Genomic DNA, 24,681 nt, shown 5'->3' with positions numbered 1-24,681 from the left:
ACGCTGCCATCGCTCCCTCAGCTTTCCCTTCCACCGCTCACGAAAACCTCTGCGAGGAAGTGTCGCAGCTGATTTCTCATCACTTAATGGTCCGTAATAAAATAATGAGATATTTTCCTTTGGCTTTGCTGCCATTTTGCATCATCTTTAAGATGCAGCAGTGAAAAATATTACACATTCGGCTGTGCTGAGATGGAGGGTTGGAGTGTTGTCTGTGGAGAGCAGCGAGCCAGAGCAGGCCTGCAAAGCTGGAAACGGTTCAATGTCAATGTTTGGCGGTAAACAGGGCGAAAACTCTCACTTTTGACATTGTGTCGGATCTCGGATGTAACTGCAAATACAGTGAAACCGTGATTGAAAGCTCAGGCCCTCGAAAAATGCAGACTGTTAGTGAAAGATTTCCTCCTCTTCCTGCATAATAGTGTCCTCCAAGGTCAAGAGTCGCTATACATGAAGAGAAAGAACAAACCGTAGCACCACCAAGCATTTATCCAGGATCTCCCCACAGAGCTGCGACACTTGTGATAAATGCCAAGTGGCTCGGTGTTGACCTGGTGAGTGTACATCCTCTGAGAGCAGCAGGCATGATTAGAGAACATGCAGAGAACACAATGCCAGTCTTCCCTTTGGTGGCCGATCGTTAACTTTACCTCCTTAAAGCCTCTCCAGCAGCAACAGAGGCTGAAAATCCCCAGAATAGTCCTGTGGTCTCGCTAATTGGCGAGCTGTGTGGACCGGGCTTTGATTAATCTTAAATCTTAATGAGTCCATCCAAAGCTGCTGTGATATTCCGACTGAGGAGGTAAAACTCGCTCGCTTTTTCCCTCTTTTCATCCCTCGGCTGGATGAGAGGAGACCTGGAACTTCGGCCTAGTGAACCCGTGGAGGAATCAAAGAGAATACCAGAGATCCGTTTAATAATTTATTTGCATATGATTATCGTAAAAATACTGAAAGAGAAATGCTTATTTTTGTTCTAGTTTTCTGGCATTTTTTTTTTTTTTTTTTTTACAATCTAATACACCTTTAATTGCAGAGGAAAAAAAAGAAGTCTGCCCTAACAGACACATTTTTCTTCTTTCATTGTGACATATAGTTTCAGATATGTAATGACCGTTTAATTGTAATTTCTCCGTCTGTTTGCTCCGCAACAATAAACAAACAAGCATATAAACGAGGGTCATAGAGAGGCCAAAGTCGGGTCTGATAGTTGTAAATGCTGAGCGGATTGGTCTAATACAAATATAGTATTATATACAGGCAGTTGTTTTAAATAGGAAACTGCACTGACAGCTGGCGTGCTGAAGAAAAGATGTGAGGAAAAGTGAACCGAGTGATTTGCTCTACATGGATGTTTGTAGGTCAGGTCAATATTAAGGTCATAAAGCTATCATCTGGATAGTGACCTTTTAAAATCCCACTGATCTGCAACACGTTTGCCAAAAGGAAAAAAAAAATGTACAACACAGCACTACCACGGGCGCTTTTCATTTAAAAAACAAAACAAAAAAACAGATTAAAAGGCCTAACAGCGATCTTACAGTGTTTTTAAAGGTAATTAATCTGTCTGAGCAGAGCAATTCCACCTTAATTCACTCACTCATGCCTGTCTGGTTCGTTAATGTGTGAAAAAACAAGCATCGTAATAAAAAAGTTAAGCCCAGGTACTCGTAAAAAACACAAAAAAACACCTCTTTGCAGTAATAGATAATAACTTAGCATTCAAAACAATGCGTATATGAATCAAATAAGATTAAGAAAACATGGACGTTAAAGTCCATACAGCGAAATGCCACCAAAGCAACAGTTAATGTGGAACTTATTTGTACTTTTCTTATGGACAAAAGTTTCCACTTTGGCATGCACATGACGTGTCCCGCACAGTGTCAGTTACATCTCCCCTCTGGCAGAGAGACGGTGTGAAGACTCGGATGCTTTGTACAGATTTGTAACACGTAAATCTCCCAGTACATGTGGAAGACAGTATTTAAGAGGAAGCGGATGAAAAGTGTGTTTTTTTTCTTGTTTCCAAAAACAAAAAAAGAGGAGGATAAAAGAATATATTTGGTTGGGTTGGGAAAAAAAGAATGAAAAAGAAACGATTGATTGATGGTCTAAAGAGGTCAAGCTGTCTTAGAGTTAGTTTTTAAGCAAATGTCTGCTTTATCTTGGCACTGTTGCATCATCTGGTCGCCTCCGTGAGCTCGCCCGTCCTCCGTGTGAGGGTGAAGAGAAGGAAAAGACCGATTCCCAACCAGCAGAAAACACATGCAGACATGCAAACACAACCTGAGAGGGAGCAAGAAGAAGTTTGGCTTTATGTCAATAGTCACAAATCCACAAGTGTCAAGTAATGAACACACACACTGCAATGGAAAGTTCTCTTTAAACAGACATTAAATCTCCAGTGGGAAAGAAATCTCCAAAACGGTCCTCTTTCGCTGCGCAGCCGGAGCTTCCATCTTTTTATTTTTCTTCTTTTTATTTTACATCGGGCTCTTCTGGTCAGAGTTTCTAGGTAGTTTTTTCATTCGCTCTGTATCCTCCAGTGCGCGGCGGCTCACACTCTGATGGGGAGAGTTTGGCTCATCTGTTGCCGAATGATTTCCTGACTGTTGTCCGGACTCTTCCTGTTGTGTCCGGGCAGCGTTCCTCCCAGCCGCAGCAGGTCCCTGCCAACACAAAGCCACACAGGTCAGCAGCAGGTTCACAGCCACTTTAAACAAAAGGTACAAGTCATTATTACTCCACTAAGTGCTCTCATTGAAGGTGGATAAAGGTCTAATCCATCTAAGTGTCAGTGCAGCTAAATTCTGCAGAGACTATATGCTTAAATCTCACGGTTATGAACTATAAAAATACTGCAGCGGGAGAATAAGCTCAAAAGTGCTGATCTGGAGCTTCATCTGCTATAAACAACTGAAACGCCAAGCCAAATCTATTCATCACATGTCCAGATTTAATAAAAGTTCAACATATTTCTCTGCTATCTTGGGAAGAAAAGCGCTGCAGCTTCCGAGTGTCCTTTGTTCCTCGGCCAGTGTCCTTGTTTTTAAGGCCCTCGTGGCTGAAGATACTCCACAGATAGCGCCGCATCTCATATCCTCTCTCTCCCTCCGTTATCTGCCCCAACATCATTGAGCAGCCAATGGCAGGTGAGCAGCAGCGAGCGTTTCGCCGCCTCAGACGCAAACACAGGAGACGCTCACTAAATCATGCTCTGACAACATGAACCTTTCTCCCTCCTTCTCCTCCTCCTGTTCCTTCTCCATCTATCTGCTTCTGCAGCATACTGATGAGGCCATAAATTAATCATTGGCATGTCATCTGCACACAACGACAACATAACATGCATACACACACACACACACACACACACACACACACACACACACACACAGGCATCACACACATCCCTTTCCTATTCGCCCATCACAGCATTGGACGCACCCTCCCCTGATGCATTAAAAAGCTCATTAGCAACCTAATTAAACACATTCCTCTCTTTTAGCTTCTCCTCAATCTCCCTTATTACTCACACTTCATCACCTCCTGCTTTTCCACATCAGCAGCTCTTGCTGCTGTCTGTCCTATCACCTACATTCCAGCATCCAGCCAAGTATAGGGGGAATTAAACCGAGGTCAGCCATTACATTTCCACACACAATTAGCTTCACTGAGCCCAAATCCTGGCATAGGAATCGCCCTTGGGGCTTGGTGTTAGAGTGGAACTGTGAGCCAAGGAGCTGGCACCAGACCCGGATGCTCCATGTATGAATTCTGCCTTATGCGTCTGTCGGAAAGAGGATACCATCGCCAGCGCTGGAGACACAGAGTTGTGGATGTGCGCTTGATTCATTATACATCACAAAAGAGCTGAGGATCTAGCATCTAAACCAGAACTAATCATACTGTTGACTGGATGCCAGGCTAACAAAATTCACAACAAACATGTCAGTGAAGGAAAAAAAAAAAATCGCTGGAACATTTGGAGTCACTGCGCTCAGAAACAAAGCAGGAAAACAACTCATCAAGGCGAAGACAGCTACCTATGAATAAGTCAACTTCTACACTTCCAAGAGAAGTGCCAGAGAGAAAGAGGCAGACGCCTGTCTGGCAGCAAAACCCTTCAGCTCAAAGAGGTATCCTCCCAAGTCAACCGAAAGCATAAAACAAACCAAACCAAACAAGCATGAACCTTGTTGTGCTTCTCTTTAGGCCAGCCATAATATTTTCACCGTGACATCTTATTCCAACAACCCAGAGGCGCTACGCTGCTCGTCTCTGTACCAGGAGTCGTCTTCATCCTGCACTCCACAGCCGTCATATACAATACAGAGGACAATTTCACACAAGGTGAAAGACAAGGGATTGCATCACTGCTTTTTTATTTGCTCTATTTCTGCTGTTATTGTAGAAAAATCTGAAAATCATTCGATGCCTGTATGAGAAAGCCAATAACATGATGAATATATTTTCAGCAAAGGTCGGCTACAGAAGGCGCCAAGTTAGGCACAACACAGACAAATGAAATGGCTTTATAATTAGAATTCCTCCAAATTTGTTATCAAATATCATAACAATTCGACTCTGAGATACTTTAAATTGACAAGAAGTTGCAGGACAGTTTTGCAGACACATGCCCACTTGGTCAAACTTTCTACCCTGTGACATATTTTGCTGCAGAAACTGAATTCAGCAAGTTTCTCTGTAAAGTTGCGAAATCTCGCAGCAAACTTGCCAAGGTGGCAACATTGCAGTGCTTTCTAAAAAAGATTGAGATATAACACTTTTCCAAAAGCAGGCCCTTTCCATCCACTTTGCTGCTTCTCCACATTCACTTCAATGCCAGAAAGGTAGTTTCCGATCAATGCTAAGGCACAATTTATGACATTGGTCTTTCTTTTTTTTTTTTTAACCAAAAAATGTGTGGAAAAGCTACTTAAGGCTCACAGTGAGGACTCAAGGTGTCAATATGTTTCACATGAAGTGTTCGTTGGAAGGTTGAGGAGCATCTGAGACACCCTTTAAACCATTCCAACAATGGAACAACTTTACAAAACACACTGTTGTTGGAGGAGAGGAAGGACGCAGAGTTGGAACTTTCTTTTTGTTTGCACAGCCGAGTGCAGCACTACAAATGTTTTTACAGACACCACATCTGAAGCCAACTCGTCAACAGTTTCACCTTCAGCTGCAGCCCTTTAAAGCACACCTGCCTTCAGGTCTTCTTGGCGGGAAGACGTGTCACAGAGACCGGTTTGCCGACACCTTTAAACTGCGTTTGGACTCACCCTGAGTAGGTGCTGGTCACCACCTTGAGGCTGGCAGCGTTACGGAGCAGCTTGTCCAAGGTGCTGACGATACGGGAGAATTTGGGCCTCAGGTTTCTTTCCTTCATCCAGCACTCCAGCATCAGCTGGTGCAGCACCATGGGACAGTCCATGGGTGGAGGCAGCCGGTAGTCCTGCTCTACTGCCGTCATCACCTGAGGGACAGCGAGACATTGTTAACAGGGTGAAGGTCTGCAGGAGGGACTTAGCTTGGGCTGCTTGTGGGCAACTTTTGCAAAATGATAAGAGGTCAGAGGAAAGAAGAAATCTTTATCCAACAAAATAAAAGCATTAAATCCTTCTTTGAAGCTATTGATGACCAAATTAAGTGACAATCAACGGACATTAAATTTACATTTACTTTCAGTGTGAATTAGAAAAACCTTTGTGGATCACTCAGCAACCTACCATGAGTGTGACTTGGCAATGCAACATCTTTGTGACAGTGTGTTATGACACAGTGATGCTTTGAGGTAAATGCTAACATGTCCACAGTGATAATGTCATAATTACATAATATTAAAGATTTCATATTATTATTACTTTTTGGGTTTAACTAGATTGTTTTTACAGGGTTTAACGTTCAACTTCAACATGGCACATCCTGCAGCACCTCTTCTTGTTCTCTGTCTGAAAGTCTCTTTAAGCCCCGCCTCCTGTAAAGCCCAGTCAGCTCTGATTGGTCAGTTGGCCTGATGAAAGTTTAATACCGTAACTATCAGATCTCTTAGTAAAAGCAGAGAAATTTATCTCTAGCAGAGGCATCTCTAGTAATAAAATAATGGTGGACAAGTTGAGGAAGCTGCTCATTCTTCATTGTTCTACAGTAGTGTTATGTAAATGTGTTACATGGTGATGTCCATATGGAACAAAAGAAAAACCCGAACTTTAAACGACGCATTTCAGACAGGTAAGGAGCTTTGTTTTCTATGGGAGAGAATAATTAACTTTGGTGTGCACAGAAAAGCTACAATACACTCATAGAAGAGAAACCCAAAAAACATGATTTGGGCTATTTAAACATATTTAGTATGTTAACATGCTAGCATTTAAGGCTGATGAGAGGGCCATTAGTTTGGCAGGTATCTGATTATAACTCAGATTTGTCAAGTGGAAAAAAATATGAAAATCGCTTATTAAATGTCATCTACTAAGGGTGTTGAGTAACTCTGGCTAATTTCATCCGGTATCTGAAATTATATTTTACTCAAAATCAACTGTGAACTTCATGATGGCACCAGAAGAAAAGTACCAAAAAAATCACTGAAATCCTTAGTGAATTCTCTAAAGATGATTATCTGTATAAAATGTACCAAAATTTACAGCAACCAATTCAATAATAAAAAAAATAGAAGTTAGCTTTGCCGTCCACAGAGTTCTTCCGTCGCATTGGCTAGCAACATGAACACATTTGAATGAGCATTTACATTTCATTTACTACACTAGATATCAACCCAGAAAGTCGCGCAGGACTTCAGCAGATTTGATGTGGCAGCTCCACAAAGCGCCACCATTTGGCTCTGACTCATTCGTATTATGCTCGTTCTGATTGGCCTTTGTTAGCGTGGTGTAAGAGTAATCACCGGTGACTGTATTATGTCATGCTGTCACATATTCCACTCTTTCTTTACAAACTATAAAAACAATATTCTCAAATTTGTCACTTCAGAGCTGGAGTGATTGATGGAAGGAACAATACGTTAAGGAGAGACACATTGGCTCATTGATTTGATTTTGCCTAGCAACTGCATTTGCCTCCATAAGCTCTGTATGGGTTTTAACTCCCCACAACAATAAAAAAATTGCCATTTGGGAACAATAAAGTATTTCTGCTGCACTCCTCTTCTCCTGCTGCTTGTCCTTTGATTTTTATGTCGTGCTTCTAGTCTGCTAGTACCTCTGTTTATATCTCGTATTTGTTGACTCTGTTGCTTATTGAGCGACAACTGTGGCACAAAGGCTATTGGGAACAATAGAAGGCCTCTGCTTTGATGCTTTCATTACTGCATGTGGGTTTTGTCTTGAAAGTTATACATACATTACTGGCATCTTTCATTTTGGCTCCTATCTTTTTGGCTGCTTTATTGCTATCAGCGTTACAAGTCTCTTTTTGAAGCACAATACAGAGCAAATATTCCTCGGAGAATTAAGTGGAGGTGTACACATTGCTTCAGCACTTTGTTCAGGGAGGGGGAACCGAGAGATTTCTCTTTTCTTTCCTCACAGCTCACTGCTGTAGTTACAATGTCTGTGCAGTGCAGATAGCCTACAGGTAACAACGCCCGTAAAATAAAAAAAAAAAGAAAGAAAGAAAGAAGAAGAAGCCTTTCCTGGGTATGCCTTTGTGAGTGTGAGGAGGGAGGCTCTGCTGTATGGATTTGTAGGGGGGTGGGCAGACTGGGGCTGTAAATAAGGTGGTAAAAACTAGAACACAGGCACACAGCTGCACCAGCATCTGCAGCGAGGAGATAAAGACAGCAGAACAGGCCCGGGTCCAACATGTCACGCTGGAAATCAAAGCCACAGCAGCTCAGAGAAACTCTCAGCTGGCCCTAAACTTAGACATAAAACTCCTTCCATGTGCATTTTGGCATGTAGATGTGTGTCAAGCAAGCTCACGTCTTGGTTGCTCATGTCCCAGTATGGCCTCTCTCCATAGGACACCACCTCCCACATGACGATGCCGTAACTCCACACGTCACTGGCAGACGTGAACTTCCTGAAGGCAATGGCCTCCGGTGCCGTCCACCGAATGGGAATCTTCCCTCCCTAAAACACACATAAAGAGGTGGGGGATGGTATCAACACCCTGGAGGACACTAGAACAACACACACATGCAGAAAAAAGCTAATGCAAATTTCACAGACGGTCTCGCAGGCAAATATTGGCACACATGATCGCTCACACATACATCCATATGCACACGAGAACCAAGTGGAGGGGATCAAATTAGCAGGCTTAATTAAGCACGAACAGAGTATACAAACACTGAGGAGCACAGTTTGAACCCACACACACACAGTTCACTGACCAGGGAGCTCGTGTAAGTCGGGTCAGCGGATGTGTCGTCCAGAAAGCGCGACAGGCCGAAGTCAGAGACCTTGCAGACCAAGTTGCTGTTGACCAGGATATTCCGGGCGGCGAGGTCTCGGTGCACGTAGTTCATGTCTGACAGGTACTTCATCCCCGCAGCGATGCCGCGCAGCATCCCGACCAGCTGCGTCATGGTGAAGCGGCCGTCGTTCAGCTGCAGGAACGCAGTCGGAGAGACGAGGAGGGAGGCAGGAGGAGGCGGTTAATGAACAGGGAGGGGCGCACAGGAGTGAAAAATGAGAAAAGATGTGTTGAAATATGGAGAAGCAGACGGTTGGGACGAGTACGGGAGATAAGAGGAGCACCAGAGGGAGCCAATCAGTCACCGAGGCCACATAAACATGACATCTGTCAAAATGCTTCACGGCTGCTCCTGACAGTCACTGACAGCTGACCTTTTCGTGCATGCTGTCCAATTAGCTGATTAATTAGACTCTTTACTGTCATACTAAAGTTATTAGGGCTCAATATTGACTCCACACGGAAACCGAAATCAAAACCAGGCCTCTGCAGGTATCCATTTCACTCTCTGACTGACAAACTAGTGGCGGGTACAGGCTGTACACGGCTGTAAACATGGACCCTTTCACACTAAAAGCTTTCCTTGCATTTTTTTTTTTTTTTGCTTATAAACATTAAAGCAAAGTCAGGCTGTCAACTAGATTACAATGGCGTGTTGCTCAGAGCTATTTTTCCTCATTTGAAAGTCCCTGATTTGCAGAATTTTGCTTTTTGTGAGTGTTAACATCTGAGAAGCATGAAACAAAGCTTAGATTAGCCCTCAAGGTTTAACTTACAATTCTCCACATTTGTGAGGCGCACCACAAAATCAAAATCATAATAAATCGGCACTCGCTCCGACCTGTGCAGCCTCGTGAACCGGGCCGTGTGAGAGCTGAACTAAGACGAATCAATGGAATGTCAATATACAATTAAAAAATGGATAGAAAATTCTGCAAAATTGAATGAAGCTACGCTGCGAGGTTTTCTCTCATGACCTGAATATCTAATACGAGCAGAATCAGGAGGGGGAGGGGGAAGAGCTATTTTCGACATAATCAATTCCTTCTTTGACTTCACAACGAGAAGGCAAAGAACACAAGACGTGACATGACAAAACCATAAACACGCTGCTTTGTAGTCTGCACACTCCAATGAAGCCTGACAGCCAAACAAGCCAGGATGGATGGATGTATAAACAGCCATGATTCACAGCAGGCCTTCAAAGCCACCATGGCATGTATGCATGTGTGTGTGTTATTTCTATATATCTGTAAAGCATCGACATGTGTATACGTCGTGTGAGTGTGTGTTCATGTCCTCAGGGAGCTCAAGTTCATATTCTCATGTGGGTTGACACACTCAGACAGTTTGTGCGTGTGTGTGTGTGTGTGTGTGTGTTTGCGAGTTAACTCTATAGTTTCCTCGTTAGAGCAGAACTCTGAGTTCCTCTGAGTCACAGTCGATGTGACACCGGCGGCAGAGCGGGGGTGACGAGAGCACAGACCAGCCAGCTCTTTTTTTTCTTCTGTTATTTGTAGGACAGCAGGCTGAGAGAAGCGGGTGAGAAGGAGGGAAGAGGCTCCGGCTGGACCATCAGATGTGGGGCTACAACTGATGATGGTTTACATTTTCAATTAATCTTTTTAGAAGCTCGAAATAAATCATGGTAGAAATAAAACAAAATAGAGTGAAAGTGTTCATTAGGCTTTACAAGAACTGGTTTGCACTTAAAAGGGAAGCAGATAGTTGTTCGACTGATTGACAGATTGTCAGAATTGTCACAGTTGACTAAAGAAAAAATGAGCTTCTTCTCGTCTTTGTATGACATTATATGCTAATAAACTGAAAATGTGTGAGGATGTTGTTTCGCGCTCCACTTTTTTGCCATTTTGCAGACAATTTATCAATTATACAAGAAAATAAATGACATAAATGACAACAGAACTCCAATAATGATTTTTTTAAATTTTTGATTAATCTGTCTATTGTTTTCTCAAGCAAATGGTTGATTTTTCAATTCTACTTCTACTCCGTCAATACATTATTTGGATGCTTCATGACATTATGATGGATATTCCTTTTTAAATCAACAATCTAAATGGGGCTGCAAGAAATTATTAACTCCATTGCTGACAAATCCATTGATTATTTTTTAAAATTAATTGGTTGTAGTAGTCGGAAAATGGTGAAACATGTCAATCAGTGTTTCCTAAAGTCTGAGGCAATGTTCTCAAATGTCTTGTTTTCTCCAAAACCCAAAGATATTCAGTTTACTGTCATAGAAGAGAAAAGAAAGCAGGAAATATTCACATTTAACAATTAAAATCAGTGGATAAAGAAATTCCTTCAACCAATCAATTTGACTGCTGTTGCTTTAATTGATAAAGAAAATATTTTTAATGCAGCCCTGTTTGTTTGGTACAAGCAACAGCACAAAACACAAAGATAGTAGGAGTATATTTTTTAAAACCTAGTAAATCAGCACTTTTAAATACTTTGAAAGCAGCCAAAGCAATTTAGCTTCATAAATTACTTAAAACATAAATTGGTTATCAAAATTACCGTCACAAAATTGAATTGTAACTGACATCCCTTCTCATTACTTCATCCGCTGTGTCCTCAGCACCACATATTAAAAACTTTTAAGTGTCAATATTCAGCAGTGAATGTGTGATTAGTTTCATTCACTCACTCTTTAATAATATGTTCAAACTCAACTTCGCCTCAAATTTACACTGCAGCTTAAATATTAGTCACAAATGAATAATTGTGGAGCGAAAAATAACCACAGACAATAATTTTTTACTTCTTTTGTCCAACTAAAAATCAAAAGATATCTAATTTAAAATGATACAACACAAAAAAGCAGCAAATAAATCTTGAGAAAATGAGAGAAGCAAAAAAATACTGCTTGATAAATGAATGATACAATTATTATCATAATTATCTTAATAATTATCAGAACAGGTGAATTTTCTGTCCGTTGAGAAAAGGAGAGAAGGAAGGAGCTCCATCTGGACTCTCACATGTAGAGCTGCAAACTGACATTTTCATTACTAACAAATCGCTCATTTTGTTTTTCAATTAATCGTTGAAGCCTCGCTCTATGAAATGACACAAAATAAGGGAAAATGCCAATTACCATTTTACAGAACCCAAGAGGACAACTTCAAATTGCTTATTTTTTTCTTGTAAACAATCCAAAACCCAGAGATATTAAATACAGACGGACTGAACACAGATAAAAGCTGGTAAACTTGTGCTTGTCAATTAATTTCCTGTCGCAGAAATGACAGACGTGGGTCCTGAACCTCCGCTCTTTTAGCACTGAACTGACAACTGGCGAGAAATCGATTCATAATCAGATCTACTGTTTATTCAATCATACATTCGCAGATTCAGTCTTCATTTAGCCAATTTTGGTTTTAGTTTTTGTCAGGAAATTTTTAACATTTCAGAAGTTATCAAATCATAATCTGTTGGCACAAGTGCTGCAGATTTGGCTACAGGGCATCAAATCCACTAAAACAGCAACATATCAGGACAAGTTGGTTAATATCAGAGCTCTTCAATATCAATGATGATACTCTCAACAATTTCTGCTCGCTGAATCTGCTATTAATCCCCAGAATTGACTCATCACAAGCCCCGAGTAACCTCGTTCAGCCTAAAAGCTGCAGTAAGTACACTTCCTCGCAGCGCAGCCACGCAAGAAAACACATTTCGTCGAATGTAAATGACATGTAATAGCCACCACGCAGCTGGAAATGTACCTTGTGACACTTCATTTCTCATCCTGCCTTTGTTCAGTGTTTTGTGTAGGTGGTGTGGTCTGAACCGCAAACTCTTGATCAGTAATTTATTCTCCGGTTGTACAAAGACTCTCTAATACACTGAAGCAAACCTATCCAAAGGTGTGTGTGTGACAGATTTCCACCAGCAGTTTGTGCATTGTGGAAAGCCTGTCAGCATCAGTCAGCCACGTCAAGCAGAGACACTCTGCCTGTCTCCAGGCGTTATATTGCACATTTAATCTCTATCACTCAGCGAGCGAGCGCCTCGGGGTGTTTTACAGAGAGTAAAACATTCCGATAACCCAAAGGTATCGTGAACGACTGTCTGTGTGTGTGTTCTTTTTGGCTTTGATACAAACAGAAAGTAATCTTCTCTGTCAGAGGTGCTGCGCCGCACACTTCCCGCCGAGCTTACCCTGAGGAAGGAATCCAGCGCTCCGTTCTCCATGAACTCGGTGATGATGAGGACGGGGCAGCTCCGGGTCAGGACGCCCTCCAGCCGGATCACGTTGGGATGGTCGAACTGGCCCATGATCGAGGCCTCGGCCAGGAAGTCCCTCCTCTGGCGCTCGGTGTAGCCGGCCTTCAGCGTCTTTATCGCCACCACCATCTCCCTGCGACCGGGCTGCTTGAGACGGCCGCGGCAAACCTCGCCGAACTCACCTGGAGCGACACAACAACAAGGCGGGGGGGTGGAGGAAGGGGTGGGTGGGTGAGTGAGCAGAGGAAAGAAGAGGAAGAGGTGGAGGGGACGTGGAGGGGGGGAAATGCAGGGAGAGTTACTGGTCGGATTCGGGAGTGAAGGAGCTGATTGGAGAGAGTTGAGGGTCGGCTTCAACTGTGGGAGAGAATATCGAAAAGAGACGAGGAGGTACGGGAGGTCAGAGGTCAAAGATATTGGGGAGGGAGGGAGCAACCAGCATCGATCGACTGTGCAACCTGGGAGCAGTGCAGGGAGACAGAGGACGGGCGAGGTACTTGAGGGTTTTGTATTTGGTGTCTGAGTGCGAATGTTTACAAGGGAAAGAAGGAGAAAGAAAGAAAAGATAGGGAGGAAGGTTGAACGAGCAGGAGCAGACTGTCATTTGAGGTAAAGTTAGGACACAACATGCTGCTGGAGAGAGCAAAAAAAAGTAGACTAGGGAGGAAAGAGCTACAGAGAAGATTTTCTCTTCAATCCCTCCCACCCAAAGCTCTCATGCACACACTGAATCCCAGCCCTCTTTCTCCCAGAGAGGCCTCTCTTACAGAGCAGACCCAGGGGCTTGATGGCACACTCCTGTTCAAATAAATGATTAATAAACTTGCATTATTTTCTGTCCTCTCGGACAAAAACAGCGACGTCTTTTACCTGCTCCGATGACTTCTTCTATTTTCACGCAGGAGATGTCTATCTCTTTGGCGAACTCATGGATGGCATCGTTGGGATCCTCGTAGGTGAAAGGGTCGATGTACACTTTGACCCCCGGAGAAACTGAGAGGGAAAAGAGAAATCATCACCTTTAATGTGTATGATATGAATCTGTTTATTAAAAGATAGAAGTAATATAACTTAAATCAATATCCAGCTATAAATGAGACCTGTTTGCAGCCATGCTAATCCTGGCTGGGTGTGTTGCCATAAAATTCTGTACAGCCATTTAAGCTTTTAAGAGGATAAATCCAGTTTTTCATGTAACACCATGATCAAATCCAAATTTAAGGCCCAATACTTTGGTTGAGAACAGAACACCTGCAAAAATAAGGACATTTCCATCAGCCACAGCTGCACTGTTCCTTAATCGCTAATTAGCATATGTAGCGTGCTCACATGCTAAACTAAAATCGTGATTATTAGCATGCTGGCATTGTCATTGTGAGCACGTTTACATGCTGACTTTAGTTCCAGCCATCGCTGCGTTTAAGTTCAGCTTCAGAAACCTGCCAACATTGCAGTGGACTGTTAACCACGTTGCAATGTTGTTAGCATATGTCTTAACATTTGCATGCAATCAAGCCAGTGTTTTGTACAATCAACACTGATGCGTTTTCATGCAATAAATCAGACTACACTCTACACGAAAATAATTAATTACTGCATAATGAGATTTATTGTCGATAAGATTTGTTCATTTGTTTTGAAAATTACCTTTGGTTGAAATTGTCTAAACATTTGGCATGACTGACTTGTTTCAAGGTTCATGATTGAACTATGATATGATTGGTTTCCATTTTTATTGCTTTCCAGCAATGAATCATGGTCAATTTAATTTGCCTTTTTGAAGCAGAATTTACCAAAAAGTCTCTTTCATGTCAAAGTGAAAACAGATTTCTACAAAGTAGTGTCAATTTATTAAAGGAAAAAAAAAGACTGATGACCCGCTTATCACTAAAGCTAATACATGCTAGCATTATATTATTTGAAATAAATGAACAGAGGTGGGTAGAGTAGACAAAAACTGTACTCAAGTAAGAGTAATGTTACCTCAAAATAGTATCACTCAAGTAGAAGTAAAAAGTAGTCATCCAAAAAACTACTCAAGTAAGAGTAAAAAAGTATTTGGCGAAAAGACTACTCAAGTACTAACTGTTTGATTGTAATGTCCAATTTATTTTTTAGGAATGATGTGATCAGACAGACAAAAATGTAAAATAATGTGCAAATTCTGGTATTTGCAAATAATAAAATTAAAAAATAGCAAAAATAAATAACATCTTTACAAAATGACAAGTTAAGGCACAAGAAACACAAATTTCCAAAGATCAGTTTTTCACAACATGAAGCTTCTGAAACAAATACCTGAAGTAAGGTAACGTTTGTGTGCTTGAACACTGCAAACTACTTCCGGTGACAAGATATACTGTATTTCACTTCCCTCCAAATGGTACAGGCTCAGTAGATAGAAAATAACGTTACAGCTCGGGCTGGACAAAAATATCCGAATATTCGGTCGTCGTGGTGGTATCCCAATATTCATTTTGAGATCCAAATAGTCGAGTGTAGCCCAGTGTAACTGAGTAAGAGTAGCGTTTCTTCTTCACAAATCTACTCAAGTAAAAGTAAGAAGTATGGCAGAGTAAAACTATTCTCAGAAGTACATTTTTTTCGAAAAGCTACTCAAGTAAATGTAACGGAGTAAATGTAACTCGTTACTACCCACCTCTGTAAATGAAGTTTCATTATTTAATGTTTTGTCTTTTGGCCTTTATTGACAGCATTAAGCAGCGAGGCAGACGGTAGAAGAGATGCAGAAAAGATCCTTGGCAGGATGCAAACTAAGAACATCTAGTGTTTATGAAATTCATATTACAGCCCCAAGGCCATTCAACTTCCACAAAAACTGCCTGTTTTAAATCAGAATTTGTTTGCAAACATTTTAACAAATAATACTTGATATATTTCTATATATTTATTGTGATTCCAACATTGAATTTGAAATTCAGTGTTTGCTAATGCTGAATTATTTAAAGCGCAAAGGAGGAAAGCGTGCACATCTAACACAGGGCTGGTATCGGACAAAGAAAAAGGAAATGTTGAAGCTTTCTGCACACTAAAATGTTGTCAGGCGAAGACCTTGTAGGCAAAAATGTTGCACTAACAAAAATGCAGATGCTTTCACATTTCAGTGCACGGACAGCTTCTCTTTTTCCAGTATTGATTTGTCTCCCTGCTGTACAAGTATCTGCTTTATATTTTTTCAACTCAGCTGATCTACGTGGTCGGACTTCCTCTGAGCAAACAGGAAAATGTGTTCCTGCCTCAAACAGGTGATTGGATAATTGATTGAATCATGGCTAACTGTGCAGGCATGACCAAAGGAGCACAGAGGAGACGCTTCCCAAGCTGAACACACAGACTTACTGTATTGCTGCAGTTTCTCGGTGTACTCCAGCTCTGACCCGCTGCGCTGCTTCCTGTAAACAAGCAGCACATGAACAAAGTCACATTCACGTAATCAGTCTCGGCCCTTTGCAGGTACAGCGAATCAAACCGACATCTAACTCCACTATCAGATACAGCCACAGACCAAAGAAGAAACTCACACAGCAGCTGTTTTTTTTTTCTCCTTTTTGGAGCTAAATCTGCTAGAGTAGCTAAAAGTATAAAATCCCTTTAAAAGCATGTTAAAATTTAATGAGGCTCTTTGTTCAAAGTCTAACGAACAAAATGAAACATGTAGTTCAGCCTGTCAGTGATAAAAATCAAGCACTTACTTAAGGCAGACAACAGCGATAACCACCAAGGCAACAATGACCACCAGACCTGCGGACGCCGAGCCGATGATGAGAGGCAGCTGGTCCTGCACCGACTTCTGAGGGTCACCTGGGCCACATAACAGGCACAGATGAATAAATAACAGCACAGAGATTAAAGGGTGGCTTGTACTGCATGTGTAATGGCTACCAATTAAGGCGCCCATAAAAACTATTAAGCTTGAACCCTCATTAAGAAAACCGTGGCAGCAGATGATCAAGAACAGACTGTAAAGCAGGAGGGAATGTGTCCGTACTGTGGAGGCTGGTGCTGAAGTCCATGGGGTTGCTGTAGCGTCCATACCCAGCGACGGTTCGAGCTCTGACCTGCACCACGTAGGGGGTGGCGGGCCTCAGACCTTCCACCTTAGCTGAGCTGTGCTGGGATGTTACAGTGTGAGACATCGCCTGGCCCTGAAGGAAAACACAGGACCGTCAAAGCTGCACTGTCGCTGATTTAAACATGGTACAACACGGTCTTTTGATCCTCAGTTAGCATTATGCAATAAATATCACAATCTTTCTCTTAAATACTCAAATTTCTGGTATTTCATTGGTTTTCCAAACAGTATTGAACGGACTTTTAGCCAGACTGTAATTTGGCTATTTATGGTTGCTCTGACAGGACAAGGCACCTTCTCTTGCATTAAAAGCAGGCTCTCAAAGCAGGGTTGCAGCTAAAAAAAACACTGTTACTGAACTGGAAGTCTCCATCAGCTCCATGTGGCTCAACGAGATGCTTTCTGTTGCCAAGATAAAACAGATTTCTTATAGCTAAGGGGATTCACTACACTATTTCCAGAAGGTGTCACAGAGATTTTCAGTTTTGCTTGATGAGATCCAGTTATAGAACTATAACATATGAGCTTAGCTGCTATGTTGTATCTTTTTTTTTTTTTTTTTCTTGCACAAACTGTGTCCCTTGTTTGCTTGTTTATTTGTAGCCTTGACTCTCTGTAAGGGGCAGATTCCTATTTTGATGTCTGTCTTTCTGCTATGTGTAATGATACTGGGTACTTCATGCCCACTGTGTGCATGTTTGCCTGATTGTACAAAAGTTAGATGTAAAATAACTTCAAAAAGCAAATAAACTTGAATTCATGAATTCATGAAAGGAGGTTTTGCCACTGCAGGTTCCTTCAATTTAGAGTGACAAGTAACTTGTGGTGCTAATAAGTTAAGGAAGACATCTGGCAAAAACTAGAAATTCAAATTTAGCTTTTAGCTGTTTTGCATTTTTCTGAGGCCAGTGTTATATTATCCATGTCTGTGCGATGGAAATTTCCCTATCTTTTCAAGTTTGCAAGAGTTTAGGCGGACAACTTCGCACTTGTGCAGCCCAAAGTGTGTCCATTTGTGTCAACCCTACAAGGACAGTAGTGTGTGCATGCTCAGCAGTAGTGTGTATGTGTGGTATATGTAGTTACAGGTTTTGACGGCATAAAATGTGGTGTCTTGATACGTCTTTCTAGAGCACCATAAAAAGCGGCGCTATACCAGCTTTTGACGGCCTAAAAGGTGGTGTTGTAATTAGAGCACTGTACTTTTGGTTTTGGACAGCATAAAAAGCTTTGATTTGGACACTGGGCAGAGGTAAATCATGGCGCTTTCGTTTTTCCATAGGTCCGACCTATTACCTATGTATGCAACAGAGTCTTCCAAGCGGACTGACGCAGACTAAAAAAGTAGTATAATCACAACAACTTTGCATTCCATTATACAAGTACGTGGAATACTTTATAATCAAGGCTTAAGTCTGGATGCAAAAGCCGAATGCAACAAAGGCTGATCCATTGTGAGAGCTCCTTCAAATGCAGCCTAGCCAACCTGCCCCAAGATTCAGTACGGTGGGATTTTTGAAAAAATTGCGGACTCCACAAGCAAAGATTCGAAAGCTTAAGTTTACACTTCTAAAGGTAAGTACTGGTACATTTCAATTTTCGCCACTATACCATTTTACAAACAAACAAACAAACAAACAAAGAAAGAAATGTCTGGACTGTTAGCTTTGGTAGTCAAGGTTATTAGCGCTAGTGCTCCGAAACACACAAGTAAGGGCGGGAATAGCTGGTAGCACAAATATGAAGTCCTCCTGACTCTGACTGTCTCATTTAACAAGCTTAGTTTGAATTAAGTTAACTTTTTAAAACTCAAATTCAGCTCAAGTCACATTCACAAGCAACAAAAAAAAAAAAAAAAAAACACCTTTACTCGTTAATACAGTCTGACGGGTTTTGCTGCTTTCCATTAATTAAAATTAACAGTAACCTCTGGTGGCTAAAGCTGCTAATGTTAGCGAACAATATTGATCCTGCAAACAGAGACAACTTTCCAAGTCTATGATTCTTTTCCAATTGGTATATTGCTACAATACATGTTAGCATAATTGAAATTGTCACTTACAAAGTCCAGGTTTAAGGCAGTATTCATACCAACATTAGCACTGCATGGACAAAATGCAACCCCTTTTAGAAGTATGAATCATGTTGCAAATTTAAATACATTTTCCTCCAGTTCAGTTCAAAGAGGCACAGCAGCTGACTATATAGTTTGTTAATTAATGCTAAAAAATCCATATTATTATTGATAGCAGCTACTATTTGGTCAAACTGAGAGCTTATTCATATCTGCACTGAACTTCTGAGGCTCATCAATTTCAAAATGCATTCAGCAAAAAGCTGAACCTAGCTCAACTTTTGCCACAGTTGCACATGAAGTCATCCAGGAAGGCTAATCAAATGCATGCATATTACTTTGTGCACATGAATCAAGTAATTCTACCATTTGCATCACAACTGCTGAGATGGAATTTTAAACCAGGGAGCGATGACGCTGCAGTGAAATATTCATGAAATTCTCTCTGACATGAAGAGAAAATGTTCTGTAATGTTTTTGTATCTGTGAAGGTTTGAAATCTGGCCCCGGTGGAGCCAACGCAGACCCTTAAATTCTTTTAATACAGTGCTGGAGGGGTCGAAAGGTCAACGGTTTAACCATCAAAGGTTATAAACTGGTCGTATTGTATCTGCAGGATTTTCCTCGGGGGGTTAATCAATACTAATGATAACGCATACAATCTGAGCAGCCCACACACATCACATTTAAATATTATATCAGCATCCATAATAATAACTCTCTGTATGGGTCGATAAGGCATGCACTTTGACCTGCATGGGGCAACAAAATCAGTGCTTACCCTTTCGTGGTATTTAATCTCATAGTCCAGGATGACCCCGTTGGGTTTTTCGGGGGGAAGCCATGACAGGCTGAGGGTGTCCGAGGTGGAGCGCATCAGATGGACTGTAGGGACTGCTGAAGGTGCTGTGGTTGGACACCAGAGAAGACAAACTGTTACTACACTGCTACTGGGAAAGTTACTTCATATTCAAGTTGGTGCATCGTCACTCCAAGACGCCAAGATTTTCTCTTTTGAAGTCACAAAGCAGCCCAGTAAGACAATTATTTTTCAAAATCCTCCAACCTGAACGGTTTAAGAAAAGCGCCGCATGATTCACCTTCGCTGTTCTGCAGTTTATTGATTTGTGAGGCCTGAAAGTGGCTCAATTGACAGTCATTGTCGCGGGTCCATAAACTGCAGTAAGGTGGATTAAGTGCAGGTTAACTGGGAGAGTAATTACGGGCTGTGAAAGGCGCTGAGCAGTTTGGTTGATGATGACGCGGCAAATATTAAGTGGCGATGTTGAAAGGTGACATTGCCGGTGATGTAACATTAGACGGCCGGTTGACAGTGTGCTGAATGCTGACGGTGGAAATATAAAGAATACTGTCTGCCTTTTCCTGTAACTCTGGCAGAAAAAGCAGCTGAGAGTTGGTCCATCTGTCGCTCTCAATGAGCTTGTTCGACATTGTTTACTCTTGGTGTTGCTCCGGATACCAAAACCTCATTAAGATGCTCATTGACATTGACTGAATGTAGGATCCAGTAACCAGCCTGTTTCATCGTGATGTTAAGTGGTATTGATCGGGGCTGTGCTATGAATTAACCCGTGGACACGTGCGGTGTCATTGACGGATCTGCTACTAACCGGCCTGGTTGGTGGTGATGTTGACTGTGGAGTAGCTGGGCGAGGTGGGGTTCTTCCCGGAGACCCCGTTGACGGCCTGCACCTCGAAGCTGTAGCGGGTGTGGGCCTGCAGGTTCCTCACCACCACCTTCCTCTGCCGCAGCCCCAGCCGGCGAGGAGCGATGTCCACGTTGTCGTCGCAGCGCGTGCACGGGCTCCGGTCTCGCAGGCACTTCTTGCACACCACGTTGTAGACAAGGTCGCTCCGCCCACCCGTGTCCTCGGGCTCCTCCCACTCCAAGGACAGCGAGGTCTCGTTGACGCTGGATATAACGTTGCGAGGCGCTGAGGGGATCGCTGCACAAACACAGACGCACACGTAGGTGTTTAAGAAGGTGGGCAGGCAGAGTATTAAAAAAAAACACACAAGTGAGGCTTTAGTCATGCTCCCTATGCAGCGCCGATATTATCCTCCCCAGAGGTAAAAGAAATGTTTTAATATCTCTATAAGATGGCAGTTGTGCTCTATCACACAGATATATGTGTATAATTGCTTGGCATGTTTCAAAAAATCCTTAGGATGGAGGAAAGGGCATGAAAACAATGCAACAAGAGGAAAAAAACATTCCTGGTGCAAATAGATAAATCAGTATATTCAGAAAAAGGATGAGAAGAGCAACTTGCAAAGCATGAATCCATCACAATATGAAAAGCAGCTCTACAGTCCATTTCTATGCATAACCACTTTCGCTGCTTATGGAACTTAATCTACTCTTTTTATGAATTCATGTTCTTGTCAGTAAAACCAAAGACCACCATTAAGCAGGGCTATGATTTGAGCGTTTGAAACATGGATAAAGTATGATAACCGTACAAGGAGGCAGCAAGGATCAGTTCGGCAAATGTGCTTTTCATCCTGTTACATCGAGAGAAGAGAAGGGCTCTGAGCTTCCAGCAGCAGGAAGTCTAACCTGTCTCACAGCAGAGAGAGAGAGGGACGAGAAGGGAAACTTCTCAGGCTATCAGCTCTTGATGGCCAAAACTGCCTGTCCAGCTCCTCAGCCGGCTCGCCCTGAGCTGGGTTTTCATTCGCCCTGTCCTTTCTAATTAGGCAGACACAGTTCAGAGTGGAGGTTCTTCTAATTGGACACCCATCTAAAACACACGCTGAGTCCAAGCTGCCGGCTATTGACTGGCTGAGCCTCTCTTGTGCAACACACAGCTTCCAACACAAAGCACAGGCTGCCTGGCACAAGCTCTGACAGACCGCAGGGACAGAACTGTCAGGCCTGTGTGTTTGTGTGTTTAGTGGAAGGTGGCGCTTGTGTCGCTGCCCGACTGTCTGTGCGCACTGGTCAGTGTCAGAGTCCACAGTGTTCCTGTGACGAGGATCTGGGGAGGACAGTTGCAGGCCATGTGTGTCATTTAACGTGGTGAAAGGCCCCTGGGGCTTGACTTTACACAGGGAACGCAGCACATGTCACTCTCCATCAGCACTTCTCTCAGAGGCCTGTCCACGCAGAGCAGAGCCCCGACACTGTGGTCAACACACTAGCCCGGACCAGCTACCACCAAATGCACAATTTCCATTTGAAATATTGACACCCAGCTGCAGATTTATCGTGTCAAAGCTAAAGTGAAATCTGAATTCTCAACTCTTAATACTGCAGCTCTTTTGCATAATTTTACATATTTAAGAAGCAGATGAAACCGTTGTTGGGTATTTGTGGAAACAGTGCTCTTCAGGACTCTGGAGGGGGCCAGTGTTTGACTGACAAGAGCTGTCAATTCCATGTCTTAGATCCGTGAAGCTTACGAACATTGTTATATGAACATTTTCCTGTTTTTCATCATTCCTGCATTGTGTTGGTCTGGCAGCATTTCTTTAAAACATCAAACAACTCTGATATTAGCTCTGAGTCAGACAAGTTACTTTTGGTTTATGTTATTTCAACTCACTGGATATGTTAGGGAGAACTGGTCACTGGAACCAGAGATGGACCTCGCTAGGGCTCAGTAATTCATCAAAATCACTATCACAAGTGCAGCATACACATTGCAGGAGCTGCAGTTTTCTACATAAGGATATACCTGTCACAACAAATCATGATAAATGAAGCATTGTGGCGCCACAAAGATGTCCTGGCCTACAAATCATAGTCTCCAGATGTAAGGGAACTTGCTTGTTTGGTCCAGACCGGACCAAAAATCACATCATTATTTTTAGATATTTTTTTTGTTCACAAGAAATACAAAAATTGCCATTCCCACTAAAATCGACCCTCATATCGCACTATCTGTCCAGATAATTGCAAAGTGACTTGTTTTGCAAATCATTCAGCCCTAGTGCCTGCTCACTTGAATAAAAATTGCTCGCCTGGCAGCCAAAAAATGTTTTGCTTCTGTGTTTTACAGCCAAGCAGCAACCTCCGGGGCTGAAAAATGGAGCCAGTGTGAAGTGCCAAAAAATGCAGTTACTCAAATGGCCACTTGAGGCTGGCTACAAAAGCGAGTCAATGCTCATAGACCCCCATGTTAAAATGCCAAATTTTACAGCAGGAGTAAACATGTTTACAGCCTGGCACAAAAGACAGTTTTGGAATCTACAGCTAATTTCCATCTTCATGACAACTGTACGGGGTTGAGTTTTTATATAACTCACCCATATAAAGCTTAAAGTTATGCATAATTAAACTTGTAAAAGCTTTAAGTAGCAGATCAGTGCTATCATAGAACAGTCTATGACCACCTCATCTCCACTCACATGCTATGATTATGCTCATTGTTGGATTAATCAGCAGTTGTTTTGTTTATTTTCATTGAGGATTTATCCATCTTCATACAGTCCATGTATGTGTCCAATTGAAACACTCTAGTGTTTCCCCCACTGGCCCCACCCATAAGTTCCCACTCGGTCCGTAGACTTCCCATCACGAAAATTAAACTCCCTTTTCAAGCTGCTGGGAAGTTTTAAAATTCATAAGAGAAACAGTAAAAACTGTCCTTGTTTGTCATTGAAAGGACTCAATCAGAAGTTTTATAGACGTCCACTGTGGTCGAAGGAGAAAATGGGCCACGGGGGACTTTTTTGTTGACCACTGAGACAAATTGGTAGCAAGGCTGAGTGGTTAAACTGCATTCAGGTTTCTTAATACATCTATGCTGAGTCACTACCTGTCCCGATGATGGAAAAAGACAGACCATCAAAACTCCCAACAGTTCCACAACCACAGCAGCCTATATGCCACTCCATGATCTGAAACATGATTAAAAAAGTGCAGCGTCATGCAGTACCCAAGCAGCGCTCCCCACCAGCCTGTATACACGAGAATTCAGGTGATGTTACAAATCATTTTTAGCAGCTGCCCACACATACAGACAGGTGACAAATTAAAAGAAACTCTGAATTAATGAGTGGAGGAACACAGTGGATGGAGAAGCTTGGACACTGGTGCACTGCACAGTAGAATTAAGTAATTATTAACCACTCATGCTGAGCAGACCCAGTTAATTCTGAGTTTGTACCAAGATGGCATTAAGAAGGGAGTTAGAGAGTTCCTTTTTAGGGACGGATGGCAGGAGCTTCAGTTACAAAGATGGCTCAACCGTTTCAATAGAAACAGGCACCAAACTGACAAATGCATGCATAAATAGGATTAGAAATTGCGGTCAGCGGAGCGCATTTGATGACCGTGATGCTTGCACATTAGTGCCAAAAACAAAAGCAGCTCTTCCTCAAAATGTCAATGCAGGACGTGATCAGACTGTCAACATGATTGTCCGCTGACAGTTACATAGAGAGGGAGTGTAAAAGCCCCTTATTACAAAGATGAATGCATATTTGAGGTATGAGTGGTGCTTGAACCACAGAGATGTGGCAAAACACGATATGGTCAGATGAGTCATCCTTCACCATATGCTCGACAAGTGGATGACCCATGTGTGGTGCACAGTAAGGGAACAGCACAGATCTGAACTATTGACCCTGACAGTAAGGGGGTCCAGTGGCTTTTTATACTGTGGGGGGCATTATGCTGGCAGGGTTTGGGCCCACTTGTCCCTTTAAAGGAAAGGGTCGCTGTAAATGAATACAAAGTTGTTCTGAATGGTCACTTTTATCCTATGATGAAGCTTTTCTATCCTGATCAGAATCAGAATCAGAATGAGTTTTATTGCCATTGTTCATGAGGTTCACAAAC

The 24,681-nt window shown here is 42.3% G+C and overlaps 1 protein-coding gene across 1 annotated transcript in view; it reads right to left on the bottom strand.

Moving 5' to 3' along the window:
- Positions 1 to 909: 909 nt before the first annotated feature.
- The window catches only part of ephb3a (eph receptor B3a), a 37,492-nt gene continuing 13,720 nt past the window's right edge, over positions 910 to 24,681 (bottom strand). The window contains exons 5-15 of the mRNA XM_023294885.3: positions 20,504 to 20,839; positions 19,654 to 19,778; positions 16,715 to 16,871; positions 16,419 to 16,527; positions 16,066 to 16,118; positions 13,576 to 13,698; positions 12,640 to 12,887; positions 8,366 to 8,581; positions 7,953 to 8,102; positions 5,295 to 5,488; positions 910 to 2,672 (exon numbers count right to left, since the gene is read on the bottom strand). Of these exons, the coding sequence (XP_023150653.1) occupies positions 2,561 to 2,672; positions 5,295 to 5,488; positions 7,953 to 8,102; positions 8,366 to 8,581; positions 12,640 to 12,887; positions 13,576 to 13,698; positions 16,066 to 16,118; positions 16,419 to 16,527; positions 16,715 to 16,871; positions 19,654 to 19,778; positions 20,504 to 20,839 (1,823 nt within the window). The 3' untranslated portion in view covers positions 910 to 2,560. The remainder of the gene's footprint in view (positions 2,673 to 5,294; positions 5,489 to 7,952; positions 8,103 to 8,365; positions 8,582 to 12,639; positions 12,888 to 13,575; positions 13,699 to 16,065; positions 16,119 to 16,418; positions 16,528 to 16,714; positions 16,872 to 19,653; positions 19,779 to 20,503; positions 20,840 to 24,681) is intronic.

The sequence above is a fragment of the Amphiprion ocellaris genome, chromosome 10, assembly GCF_022539595.1.
Source record: "Amphiprion ocellaris isolate individual 3 ecotype Okinawa chromosome 10, ASM2253959v1, whole genome shotgun sequence".
Lineage (NCBI taxonomy): Eukaryota > Metazoa > Chordata > Actinopteri > Pomacentridae > Amphiprion > Amphiprion ocellaris.
This window is presented reverse-complemented; position numbering and strand designations above follow the sequence as displayed.